At 37.1% G+C, this 14,467-nt stretch overlaps 1 protein-coding gene across 1 annotated transcript in view; it reads left to right on the top strand.

Moving 5' to 3' along the window:
- The window catches only part of TBL1X (transducin beta like 1 X-linked), a 232,472-nt gene that overhangs the window by 212,614 nt on the left and 5,391 nt on the right, over positions 1-14,467 (top strand). The window contains exons 6-12 of the mRNA XM_075196467.1: positions 307-556; positions 2,118-2,250; positions 4,137-4,275; positions 6,112-6,175; positions 8,525-8,622; positions 11,221-11,281; positions 11,888-12,009. Coding sequence (XP_075052568.1) covers positions 307-556; positions 2,118-2,250; positions 4,137-4,275; positions 6,112-6,175; positions 8,525-8,622; positions 11,221-11,281; positions 11,888-12,009 — 867 coding nt within the window. The remainder of the gene's footprint in view (positions 1-306; positions 557-2,117; positions 2,251-4,136; positions 4,276-6,111; positions 6,176-8,524; positions 8,623-11,220; positions 11,282-11,887; positions 12,010-14,467) is intronic.

The following is a 14,467-nucleotide window of genomic DNA, read 5'->3' as shown; positions in this document are numbered from 1 at the left end:
CTGCACAATTGGTCAACTCAAGGACCAGGATAGGGTAAAAAAAAGAATATAATGTTTTTGTTTTTTTACCTAAATATAGTTTTCAAACAATTGGTTTTTGGAAAATCTAAAGACATCTTCAACGTCATAGTAAACTCGCTTTTTAGACTTGTCAGACTTTTTTTAGATAATGACATTTGTTTCATTTTCTTTTGTCATTATTTTACCTTTGTTGTCAGGAGCAGCACTCTTGATTTTAAAATTGCCTTTTACAAAGTATTGTATAGAGAATCAAAACATAACATATATACTAACCTCTTTGTCTAGGACGGCACAGTGTTTGATGGTCGGCCAATAGAATCTTTATCTTTGATTGATGCTGTGATGCCAGATGTTGTACAAACCAGACAACAAGCCTTCAGAGAGAAGTTGGCTCAGCAACAGGCTGCTACAGCAGTATCTGCACCAAGTGCAGCACCTGTCACCACTGCATCAGCCGCTCCTGCATTACAGCAGAACACACCAAAGAATGGAGCAGCCACTGTGAATGGTGAAGAAAATGGGGCACATGCAATAAGTAAGTAAACTATCATGTCCCATTTATAGGGAGAGTCCAGGCATCAAGTTATATTTCATTCTTAACCACTGTTCCCCCAACTTTTACAACTGACGAGGTCCTATGCTTGGTATCCCCATTAGTGACTTGTGAACACCTGTTGGCGCTTACATGCAGTGGACACTTTTCCAGGCATTACAGCCTGGAAAATTTTGTATGCAAACATCACTATTGAGGGTCGTTTATGGTTATAATTGACGTTATTACCCTTACTACTTTAAAAACAAGGTGCTTCTTGTCTTTGCCAAAACATGCCAAAAACAAAACTCGCCTTACCCTGGGATGAGCTGTACTTACCTAAAAAAACTTCAGTAGTGCACATATAACATTTTAGATGGTTTAACTTTCTAATATGTACTCTGCTTATTTGTGGTTTGTACAGGGTGTTTATATGCTAGACTCAGTTCTATGGTCTGACCCGATGTATGGTTTGGGACAGCACCCACTTTGACAGCTGTCCATTATATTTTCTGATATCTTACCTGGCCATACCCCCAGTGATGCAAGAACTGCCCTATCCATAGACTATGCTTCCAACTGTTGTATCGTGAGAGTATTGTCACACGTCCGTAAGAGTGAAAAGACAGTGGTTCTGTGCTTGTTAGTTAGTAACACCTTAGTTACAGTTTTTAAACATTATATTTGCAGAAGACAAATACAGAGGGCAATAGGGATAATGTATCTTTAACATCTTACCAGGGGCGCACGCAGGATTTTTAGAGAAGGGGGAAAGCGAGAGAGCTGCTGCGCATGCGCCCGCTCCGTTTCGGCAGCACTGTACTATACAGCAGCCGCGGCGCTGTAAAAGAAGGGTCCGCGGCGGTGCTGTATACAATACAGCACCGCCACGGATGCTTCTTTGACAGCGTCGCGGCTGCTATATAGTACAGTGCCGCTATGTGTAGCACCTCGTTAGCAGAGGGGAGGGGTCTCTGGAGACCCAGAAACCCCCCCTGTGTGCACCCCTGCTTACCTATAGTTTTCTAATGATTTGGAAGCTTAATTAGCATATAATACCAGCAGTAGTTTATTCTAATTACAATAATTCAGATCTTTGTAAGATGTATATTCCTCCACTGGCTCTGACAGTTGGATAGGATCTAGTCTTTTTATAATTATTGTTACATTGTTTTAATATATGTTTAGTGTAAATTTTCTTAGAGCAAATACTTTCAATACTGTAGTTTTCTTAAATACACATACTAAATTGGGCACACAGTTTTTGATTAATCATTATAATCTTAAGTATTTCTGGTCTTTGTAGAATTGGTTTATAAATGTAATTACAATGTCAACCTTCTCGCTAGAAGTTTTCATAAAGCATGTTGAATATAAAATGATGCTTATCACAGAAAATTATTAGAATTTCAACATTTCAATTTTCCTTTGGTAATTCTATTGAATTAAAATTCGATACAGGGCAGACTCACAAATTACTCTTCCCTCACCAGCGGCTGACAGTATAATTAAATAACCATTGTGTGATATTTGACGTATGACAAGATTCTGATGTGTTTTGCAGATAACCATGCAGAACCAATGGAAATTGATGGTGATGTGGAAATTCCACCTAACAAAGCAACAGTCCTTCGTGGGCATGAGTCAGAGGTATTCATCTGTGCCTGGAATCCAGTCAGTGATCTCCTAGCATCTGGGTAAGTGGGATGTTAATATTAATAACTGTGCAAGTGGAACACTTTTAATGCATCTAGGATACTGGAAAAGTGTAATTTCTGTTGGAATGTATTGTTGTTTCTGAATTTAGCAATAGAAAGATAATGTCATTTTCCACAAAGTAGGTTTATATTTAAAAGTGTAAAAGTACAAAACCAAACAAACATATGTTTCATACATATAATAAAGATGATATAACATAATAATAGAAGTTACAAAATAGTTGAATGCAGATAGTGGTTAACAACATCACATTATTAATACAAATTTAGAAATGTAATTAATGCAAATGTAAAAAGTCAAATTGATAAAAAGATCATACAAATTAAATTTAAAAAAAAAAGTTTTCTGAACAGCCCCTATTCCCAGTAGGCAATGAGGGTTGCTTGACAATGAGAGTTATTTGGGGTCAGCATAGTCAGGCTGGGAAAGAGGTTGTTCACCAGCTACGTCACCTAGCCCATACTTAGGACACCTTGGGACATGCCACTAAATATGTACAACAAAGGCCCCAAAGCAATCAGTAAGGGAAATTCTGTTTAACCTAACCTGCTAATGATGTAGCCTTTTGGCCATCTGCTCATTTTGTCGTATGATGTTGGCAGTCATACATGTGTCCTGAGGAAAAGAACACCACTTGGATAGAGAAAATAAACCTGTTCACAATGACTTCCAGGTCAACCTGAAGCCTCCTATGATGGGCATAGAGATGGCAGCCATAGATAACAGGTTACATATTTTTTGAGTGCTTAGGATCTTATTAGACTTCAGTCATTCTACCTAGGTCCCAGAGTAACCATGTTCACCATCTCTAAATAGAAGATGGAAGTAGCCTGGGGCTGTGACCAGGTTATCATCTATTCATTTTAGATGGTTAAAGAGTACACTTACATGCCAAAGCAAACTGATAATAACAGAGTATTCATACCATTATTTTATATTTAGTATACATTAATAAGGAGAAATTTAGAAGCATAAATGCATAGAGGATAATTTACTAATATTACCAAAATGTGCTGAAGTGAGATGTGAAAATGTGCTTACACACACATAGGTGCACACCTGCTTCACTGCCAAGGAAGTCAAATGCTCTGCACAGGATTATAGGACCAGATGTAAATCATGGTGTAAATAGTCAATATCTCACATCAATGTGTAAGCCAGGCAGCACCATCTAATTCATCGAGTCTGTGGCTGACAAGCTATGAGGTGCGTGGCATGCACGTGCCTGTACGCACATAAGTCATCATGTTGTGTGTTGTGCGCATAAATGGGACCTGCCCTGCATGTCTGTGGGAGAGTGCAAAAAAATCTAGCAGGTTAGATGCTGACAGAGAGGGTCGGCACCCACTGTTGAGAATAGAAGTAAGAGATGGGCTCTGAGACAGTGGACCCACTGCGACCACTGATACACCCTTAAGTAATGCAGTAAACAGTGAGTCATTAAGACACGCGTACAGAGCGTTGTGTGTTTGTTTTAAATAGAGATGGGCGGGCTTGCTTCCCCGAGAACCGAACCCACCCAAACTTTGCCTAAGTCATATTTAGCAGCATTATCTATTGAATATTTTGCACTACAAGTGGTTTGGGCTCATTAAAATGGATTCAAAGCAGTCCACATATGAGCAGAATCAGCAAGCAGGTACATCTGGTAAAGCCTATGTAAAAGTACATAGTCTTTTTAAATCATGGAAAAAAACACACCCAAAAAAAAATAAGTATACTTATAAGTATAAGTATAAAATTTATTTATTTTATTATTTTAGTTATTCCAAGTTATCTGGATCTTTAATAGTGAAAATAATGGTTGTCCATGGCTACAATAGTATGAAGATCATCTTTTTTTCTCATATTTTCCGATTTTAAGGTCTGGAGACTCGACAGCAAGAATATGGAATTTGAATGAAAACAGTAGTAGCACCACTCAGCTAGTTTTAAGGCATTGTATACGAGAAGGGGGACAAGATGTTCCGAGCAACAAAGATGTCACCTCGTTGGACTGGAATGTAAGCTATTTACTGTCAGAATTTATTAATAACAAAATGTAAATATTTTATTTAGTGCAATACATTTTGATCTCTAATTATCACATTCTAGACTGTTAATTATCTCCCTGATCTGTACCAGACGATTCCTTAAAACTGCACTCTGCATTTCCATAGATATATTGATTCTTTGAAGTAATATGTTTACATTAGCTTGTTTAAAATGGTTTAATGGTCTTTCAAAGAAAATATTTCTCATTTGCATATTGTGTGCACTGGATTGAGTTATAATGCAGTATGTGAATAATATATGTGTTATGCACTAATGGATATCTGAAAAACACTCTTAGTCATGTAGAGAACATGCTGATACAGAATTTGTTGTTGCTAATGAAGATTTATAATTTAAACTGATGTTACTGTCTATGTCTGAAATTAAGAGTCCAGTTCTTAAACATTGCTGATTACTAATGCACAAAGCTAACTCTGATGACATTATTAGTATTTATGAATCAAAACAAAGCGATCCAAAGTACTATGCAATGTAGGAACAACAACACCAATAGTAATGGACTTTCAGGTTCTATTACCATAAGGACTGATTCTTAAAGTCAGTCCATGTAAAGTTGGTTTTGGTTCTTAATCTAAATATACAATTACTACAAAAAAGTTCTGCCTATGTGAGCTTTCAGTTCAGCTGGTAACTAGGGAAAAGCAACTCCCACCCAGAACTGATGATAAACCGAAGGTTCAGTAGATGGTACTCAGTAATGTATTTTAATCCTTATGATATTAATATGTCAATATGCTTCTTTTCATTTGGGAAACATGTAAGGCCATGAAACATCTAAGGTGATTTGTCACTCTGGCTCTCCAGTGTTGCAGTTTTGCAGCACCTTCCAAATACTGTAGGTGATGATGAAGGTCATGTACACAGCACATATACTGCACCTGATAAAGGGTTCCAACCGCCCTAGGCTAATACATCTGTAGTCCCACCCCCCCCCCCCCTCCACCTTACCAAGTCATATAATGAATATTCATATTATCCAGCATTAAATCGAATACAAATATTTATCAGCCCCATATAACAGTATTTAGCATTCCAGTGACTGCTGTGACCACAGAGAACATCCTTGTGACCACTACACAATACAGAGAGCATCCTCGTAAACACCACACAATACAGAGATCACGCCCCCCTTCAGTCATTTCATCAACCGCTTTAAATTTGTTACCCCCCTCAGACAGTTTATCAACCAGCGGCATTTCACCCCCCCCCCCCCCTCCCTGGGATTTGATCCTCCATCCACCCTGCTATTTCATCACCCATCCAATCAGTCATTTCATCACTCACTCACTCACCCAGCCAATTCATCACCCCCCTCAGCCATTTAATCAAGCCTCAAAATAACACTATGCCCAAGTTCTATGGTCATGTGAAAAGCTCATGTCAGTGGTGGGAGCTCACCAAAATGATGCACACATTAATTATCACATGGAATCTGCCCACTGCAAGTGCTACCACTGTCATATCTAATCACGCCCCACTGAATAACCTTTATCTTTAATATTTATGTGCACAAATTGCTTTAAGCAGAGCACAATGATGATTTTGTAATTGTTGATTATGGTTATGTAATAATAATCATAATTTTATTATTATTAGTAATAGTAGTATTAGTATCATTATGTAATTACAGACAATCTGCAGATCCACTTAATAAATTGACGCCCATGACGGTTCTGCTTTCAGTGTTTGCTGGCGAAATGCTGACATATTCAATGCAATGCTAAGTCCAGAGTTGGAAAACAGACAATTTGACTAATTTGTTTTATATTTTTCTTTTCCAACAGGCTGATGGCACACTCTTAGCTACAGGATCATATGATGGCTTTGCAAGAATTTGGACGCAGGATGGTAAATTCAACATTACATAAGTATTTGAGGTTTTTTTTTTGCAAGACTTTCCACTTATAAAATCACTATTATTGAATTTGCAGCAACTTAACTTGACAATATTCCTATTGTTATGGCTGATGTTATGTTTAATAAAATGGCAGGGAGAAATATTGTAATTAAGATGTAAATACAATGCACCCATGATTTCACAGTAAATATTATGACTAAAAGTGTTTGCAGGCGCAGCAATTTTTTAGTGTTCCAAGTGGAATTGCATGATCTAAAAAAAAAAGAATTATGTAAATACACATAGATTTAATGTATAAAAGTTACTAGGTACTTAATGTGTTTTCTCCTTAACAATATTTCCCTAGTCGTATATAGAACATACTTATTAACTTAGACTATATAATATTGTATTTGCTTTAATTAAGCAACATCTACACCAGCTATAAATACATATTGTGCCTTATGCACATTTAAAATGTGGGTTTTTTATGACAGTGTGTTAACACTCCACTGGCTCATTTCAACACATTTTGCTGTTTCTAAAGACTCCTACTGTGTTTGTATTGAAATGAATAGTGGGAACAATAGCTAGCAAGACTCATTAATATGTACTGCATGAAAAAGGGCTCATACAGGAAGGAATAATATGCTTGTCAGGTTATCACTCAATATTCATTTATAGTAAGTACCATTCATACATTAATGTCATAAATGGTGGACTAGCCAGGTGCAGCAAAGTTATATTAAAAATGTGTACAAATTTGGTGTAAAAGGATAGTCTCATTTCAAAAATGAAAAAAAAATATTTAAAGTTTTTTAAGGAGTATTCACAAACCTGACAGCTAAAATGAACTGAAATAAAGTTACAGCTGTAATATCATATTAAAGTACACATTACGCAATACTACTTAGCAGGCTATCCCCTATCCTGCAAATCTTCAAACGATCACTCAAAGTCACCTGTTACCCTTCCTCTGCCTAACTTACTCTGTCCAATCCTCAACCTGCCTTTTCTTGATTCTTCTTCACTCTTCATAGTCCACTCACCCTATCGACCTTCTTTGTGTTTCCTGTGTAGTCTGCCCTTTCCCTTTAGAGTCAGCTCCCGCGAGCAGGGCCCTCTTATTCTTATGTCCTCCTCCTGTGACTTGTGCCTTTGGCACCCCAACCTCATTTTGCAACCTCGACACTAGGCCCCTGCCCTTGGTATCCTCTTCTCCCCTTCCTTTGCATCTCCATCATGGGCCCTGACCCTGTTAGCTGTACCCGCACTCCTGGGCACAAGTCCAGCCTGCACCTCCACCTTCCCTTTTATAGTTTCTGTAGTACTCTGGGAGTCACTCACTTGCCCAGTGCACCTCTTCTCAGCTGGGTCGATAATTTAATTGCACTTAGTACACAGCATACAGGGCAAAAACAAAACAGTATCATGCAATGCTCTCTGTACGGCACTGCGGACCTTTTGCACCGCCTTATAAATGAAAGATAATAATGATAAATTTTAACTTATTTTTAAAATATATCAGCAAATATAACATACATACATACATTTTTGTTTACCCACAATTTTTAGAGATCATCATATTTTGGTTGTCCAAAACAGACATATTTGTGTTGATTAAAATCTTGCTTAGTTTTGATGGTACATTAATAACAATCAATTTTCAAGGCCACTTTGTCTACTTCAGGTTGGCCGTAAGCTTCCAGTCATATGTGCACAAATATAATTGATGAGAGGTCCATGATTCAAGAAGATAATTTTTAGATATAATATTTAGGTGCTAACAAATAGCACTATACTTGTTTCTGTCCTTGTGACACTTGTCTTTTTTTTCTATTTACAATCTAGCCTCTTGGTTTGTTTTAACCTCTGTGTTTGTTCCCAATTTAAATCATTGCAGAGAATGCAGGTGTTATGTAAATTAAAGTGAATAAAAATAGTTTGCTATGGTCCTACAAAGATTCCCTCTACTATTTCAAAAAGTACCTGTTTAATAAAAAATTCAAATGTACTATTTTCAGAAAGCTTATGTCAAGAGATTTTTAAAAGAGAAATAATTTTTTTTCTGTAACTTAGTATTGCATAGACAAGCAGCCTTTGCAAGGTATGCTCAAAAAGTTACCCATATGCGCTAATGTGCCCATCAGTATAATACTCAGATGCCTGGTGGTTTTTGATACCCCGCCAATTTCCTGTAATAAAACAGTTGAATCTGCATCTCCAAAATTGTACTATTTTTTCACATCAGCCTTGAATAATTCCAAAAATTGAGAAAACAAGTGTTGAATAATAATAATATTCTGTACACAAACGGTATGTTAATTGTAAAAATGAACATTGTCATACACTCTCTACAGGCAATCTTGCTAGCACGTTAGGACAACATAAAGGTCCCATTTTTGCACTGAAGTGGAATAAGAAGGGGAACTACATATTGAGTGCAGGAGTTGATAAGGTATGCATTGGACTGTAATAAAGGTAAAATAAAATCTAAATTGTATTATGTGATTAATGTACAAAGCCTAACACATTTGACAGTCAATCTACATTTACATTACTTTTAGTTAAGTATTTTCCCCGCCAATTTTGGACTAGGTGACTTTAGCCTTATTGATAGCGTTTCCCACATACTTCCTGGAACTCACTTATACAGATGAAGAAGTCTTTATTCACCACTGAGCTCATTGGGCTATAACTGAGAAATCTCCAGTGCTGTGAAGCAAAGTTTACTCCATCTGTAGCCATCTCTCTGTTCCCACAAGCACAAATGCCTTTGTTCCAGGAAATGTACGGTGTGCCTTTGCTTTCAGAGACGATGAAATATCCTAGAGGCCATGCAATGATCATGTCATTCTTGTAACTCATCTGTTTTTAAAGTGTCCTCCAGATAGTCATTTTGATGTCTGAACAAATATTCTTGACCATGCAGCCCAAGCTTATCAATTTAGTACAAACCAGTGACATCACTAGACACTTTATCATCAATGCTTAAAGGTAATTTCCTAGTAAACTGATAGGTTAAAACCTCATTGTGTGTGTAGACAACAAGTGCTCTCTAAACTTAAAACCTAAACATCCTCAGCCATTGTAGATGGTTTAGGAAAATACGAGATATAAGAGGTTTAAAAAAAAAAAAATCCAACTTATAAAAGGAATGTGGCCTATTAGAAATGGGTGTGTTTTTTGTCAAATGTGGGTGGGGTCATTTGGGGGAATCGGATGGATCTTCTATTCTGTCTTAGGCTAGGTACACACTGAAGAATTTTCCGACCGACGTGTTATCTACAACGACTTTACCTTAGACCAAAGGTCCGATCGCTCGGATGACTAATGCGTACACACTAGTCACGTTTTAGATGATTAATGAAAGACAGACCATCCGGGTAGCGACTTTTGACCACCATATTGTCGTGAACAAAGATTAGAATTTCGTACACACTGAAAGACTTATAAAGGTCCATGTAAAGATATCCCCAAGCAATTTAAATAAAGGGCAGAGCATGTTCAATAGCACCCACCCCAAACCTCATGAAAAAGCAAACAAAGCACACACTTATGCCACAAAGCACTAGCCACTTTCACCATTAAAAAGTCCAATGTTATAGTACTAATATATATATATATATTTTGAAACATTTTATTTTTCAACTGTTCATTTATTCTACAGAATTCAACAATAAATCTGCTGGATGTACAATGTGAGGTTTATTCTGTGTATTTTACACATATATGCATTAACAAGTAAATAAAAGTTCAATTATAAAACAAGTTCAATATACATGTAAAGGATTTTACAGAATACAGGTGCATCATGCAGAACAATTTACATAGGTGTACTAATGTGCAACCAGACATATATAAAATACACATCTATACACATCTATAGGAATCACAAACACATGTTATATACAAAAATGTATATAATTATGCATGCGGTCAAATGTAATACATATTTTGCATTTTTATTAATGTGTATTGAGTGTTCAATAAAGTGACACATAGCTATAATTAAGGAGGCAGACATAAGCAATACACATATAAATGAAATGTTGTTTTTTTACAACACTACACTGACAAAGGTTTCTAATTAAAATGGCAGACATATGTTGTACGCATTACTGCAATAGACACCTGCTATTGCTTTACCGCTAGAAGCACCTAATTGCCAAATGAGTGACGTGCGGACACTGCACCAGGTGTGACTGGTACAGGCATCATAAATTAACATACACACACCCCCAAAGAAGTCGCAGCTCGAGGAATTATCGGCAGTTGCTCCTGGATCAATAGGAAACTTGAACACACTACATGATCGTTAGGTGGATTGGTCAGGAAATATTAAACAGTACGACCAACCAAATGAGCCAACATTCGACACTTTGGAACAACTTTGACCATTGTGTCTCTATATACACTAAACCGACTTCGTATGTCGGCTGATTTGCCCGAGTATTGGACGAAAATGCTCCAGTGTGTACCCAGCCTTACTAATTTTAAATGTTGGGGGTGTGAACTGCATTTAGGACAGGGTATTGTTATTGTTATGATACAAGCTATTGTAGTCTGCAGGGGTGATTTTTAATAGTATTCACAACCTGGCACTAGTTTAAAAGAAAAAAGGCTATTTATAGTCCAGGTTTACATTACATTACATGTTTCATACCTGAAATTCATCACTAGCACTAACTGTAATACAATAACTACCCAATGATTTAAATTTAAATGATTCTTCTTTTAATAATGCTGTTTAGAAGGCACAGCCTAAAATTATTTTACACTGGTAAAAATGGTTAAACTTTGTAAGGATTAAGCTGAATGCTCCACAGAAATGCCTGTGGGGTGAGTAAACTGTAATAAAATATAATTGTTTACCAGTTTGACCAAATACTGATGTATGAATCACAGATATGCCAGATGACAAAACGATTAAGAGGCAAAGGATGGAATAATGTTGTTTTACAGTGGAACTATTTAAAGTAGGGATTTTGTTCCTGTATTTTATGTACTAGAGAAACTTACACCGTTAATGCTATTTGTACTTTTCTCTATGTAGACAACTATAATCTGGGATGCTCACACAGGAGAGGCAAAACAACAGTTTCCATTTCATTCAGGTACTGTACCTACATGTATTCTCAGATGCTATTTTTCTTATTATTCAACTTCTTGATTGTACAAAGAGAACAGTGCACAGTTTCAATCCCAATTATGTACAAAATTATCACAAAAATCAATATATATCTCTCAGTCATAGGAAATATGTATGTCTTAAATGCTTACCCCCTAAGGACATGTTTGCTAAACAATTGCCTTACATGGCTCTCTCCCTTTACAAAGTACACAGTCTGTGAGAGTGTGTCTAATGTCTGGCTGCTTCTTGATCACTTGCCGGGTTGTCAGGGGAAACCGTTTCAAACTGTGTTCAATGTGGTATAGTATTGCACATAGGTAATATAAAACCCAAAAATGTCACGGTGAATGATCTAGCGGTGGGGAGGTCTGTTTTACTGGGAGGTCCGATTTACAACAGTTTGAAATGAAAAAGCAGCCAACCATTAAATACACTTGTATAAGGTGTGTATCTAGAAAAGGATAAGCGTCTAATAGTGCATTTTGGGTATAAGGATTCTACATATGGATAATCTCATAATGGGGGAGATTACATGAGATGATAATGATTATCTATAAAGTTTTTGAATCCTGTTGTATTTTCCCTACAGCTCCGGCGCTAGATGTGGACTGGCAGAACAATACCACCTTTGCCTCTTGTAGCACCGACATGTGTATTCATGTTTGCAGACTTGGCTGTGATCGCCCAGTCAAAACCTTTCAAGGACATACAGTAAGTATTGAATCATGCAGAAAATGTCATCCAAAAGGGAATATTGTCTATTGGTCTATTAATTTACTGCAGGAAAAGCACATTCTATGACGATATGAAATAAGTTTGCTCTTTAATTGAAAACTGCTATATTAAAACAATATTGCAATAATATAATGATCATATATAGTGTAAGCATTAGGTCACAGAATGGAGCAGAAAGCATGGGAGTAATCCTATATTGTTTCATGTTAAGGAAATTATGTTTATAATAACAGGTTTATAGATTTACAGGAGTAATAATTCCCTTTGCTTTCTGAAAACAAAAGTGTAAATACAAGTTTCATGAACAGTTGGTATTGTTTAATGTGATCAATTCAGCTTAAAAATATTTTTAATTCACACTATTAATTCAATAGCATGCTACTTTTTATGCATTGACCCATTATTTGTGTAACTTAGGCAAATGACAATCAATTTGATCCCCCCACGTAAATCACAATAGTCACAATGAACAGATCCATGGAAACACAAATAAAGTGACAATGTAAAAGGACAACTTGCTTTTAAGAAAACTGATTTATTTGACACTCAAGTTTTCTTTCTTACATATATATGATGCTAAATCTCAAAATAGTTATAAAATAATAATGTTTTTAAATATTTATTAATGCTCGGGGGCAGGCTGGACCGGGGGGGAAAGGGGGCAGCGGTCCGGGCCGCTCTGTCTAACGGCTGTTCGGGCCGGCCGCCCCCCCGTGGATGCAATACTGGCCGAATACTACCGTCGGCCGCATCACTTGTCACACAATGCGGCCGAATCACATGACACGCGTCTCATGTGATGCGGCCGCCTGTGCGCCCCCCGGGCTGCAACCTGCCGGCCCGCGTCTGTTGATGCTCCTCTTTTAAATAGTGTGTATTCAATGTTACCAAGCCATATGTCTCCCTCAGTCATTCACCTGTTTGCCTTTATTTTGGCTTCAATATTACAGCAGATGTGGCCCCAAAACAACATTATGCCTGATAATGATCTTATTAAAATCAATAGGATCACTTATTATGGGACAGGTTGAATATTGCAGTTGGAAGATGACCATTAGTGCTCTGTGTGTCCAGCCATCTAACACCGGCATGAAAAATTATCCAGCAGCTTGTCCACAGTGCAGGACAACCTGATATTGTCCAACTTGACAAGCCACATGGGACCAAGTTAGACAGTTATCTAGTTGCTCAGCTCATGGGCTCTCTGTAGAATCAAAAAAATGCTTTGTAATATAACCATTTAATACCACAAATACACTATAAGCTACAGTATGGGCAGGTTCATTTAATTATTTTGCAATATTAGAGGGTGATAAAGCCACATTTCTAATGGCTTTACTATACCAAACATGCTGACAGTTCTGCTTCTGCTAGTAGCATTTTGAGAATGAAAAGTCACTTGTGTACCATAGCTCTTAAATGTGTTTCAGCAACACTGCACTGTGCAGCTATTAAAAACTGCATGCAAAATAGAATTTAAATATGTCCTGTTAAAGTATTGCGTTTTCCAAATTTCAATATGGGTACTTGGCAGACTTAAGTGTGTGCTTATTTCACCACTTTCCCATTTGAAATGTAGTAAGTGAAAGATATGTTTCAACAAGAAAGAGGTAGGGACACTTCTCTAACTAAAGCAAAATAATAAACTTTAAGGAAAACTAAATGCATGTATATTTTTAGAGAGTAAGTTTCTTTCCCTCCATCTGGTAAAACAACAAAGGTTCTACCTCTAAACAGTCACTATTCATGGGATACTTGCCAACAGAAGTGCCTTGTTTACTCTGTCTTGTGTTGCACACTGACTGCGCAAATTCTCTAGGTGCCGCACAACACACATGGCTCATTTGAGGGTGTATGTGTGTTTGTGTGGAGGGTGTGAATGCCCCCATGATCTGCTTGTTTGAGAAAGATGCAATTAATAAGATATTATATTAACCCATTAGTTTTTCATACCACAGACTGGCACTGAGCTAAATAGAGCTGAGTACAATCATTACTCCAAAGACAGGTGTGTGTTTTTTGTTATTTTTTTGTTACTCTACACCGATCCCATAATAAAACAGGTGGGGCCACGACAGAAGAGCTTGTATGATGAGAATGCTGGGATGGCATACTCCTGTAGAAAATAATGAACCTTTCCACCTAAAAGTTCATTCAATTCAATTTAAATTGTGGTGTCCACTGTCCTTGCTGAACAGCACAGATTGGTAAATCAGGATGTTAGTTGCAAAGCAGTGGTGCTGCCATGCAAAGCCATGGAGACTGTTTTTCTAGTGGGTCCAATGCTGAAATACAGGGGCAATCCACTGTGACATAGGAGAAAAAGACAGCACCCTAATCGTCTTTGCTGAAAAGAAGAATTGTAGCAGTTTTGGCATTAACCTCTGACGTGTACTGTTTGTTATAAAATGCAGGCCAGAAAAAATAGGTTTGT

This window comes from Mixophyes fleayi, chromosome 2 (genome assembly GCF_038048845.1).
Source record: "Mixophyes fleayi isolate aMixFle1 chromosome 2, aMixFle1.hap1, whole genome shotgun sequence".
Taxonomy (NCBI): Eukaryota; Metazoa; Chordata; class Amphibia; order Anura; family Limnodynastidae; genus Mixophyes; species Mixophyes fleayi.
Note: the sequence above shows the minus strand (reverse complement) of the source record. Positions and strands in the feature narration are given on the sequence as shown.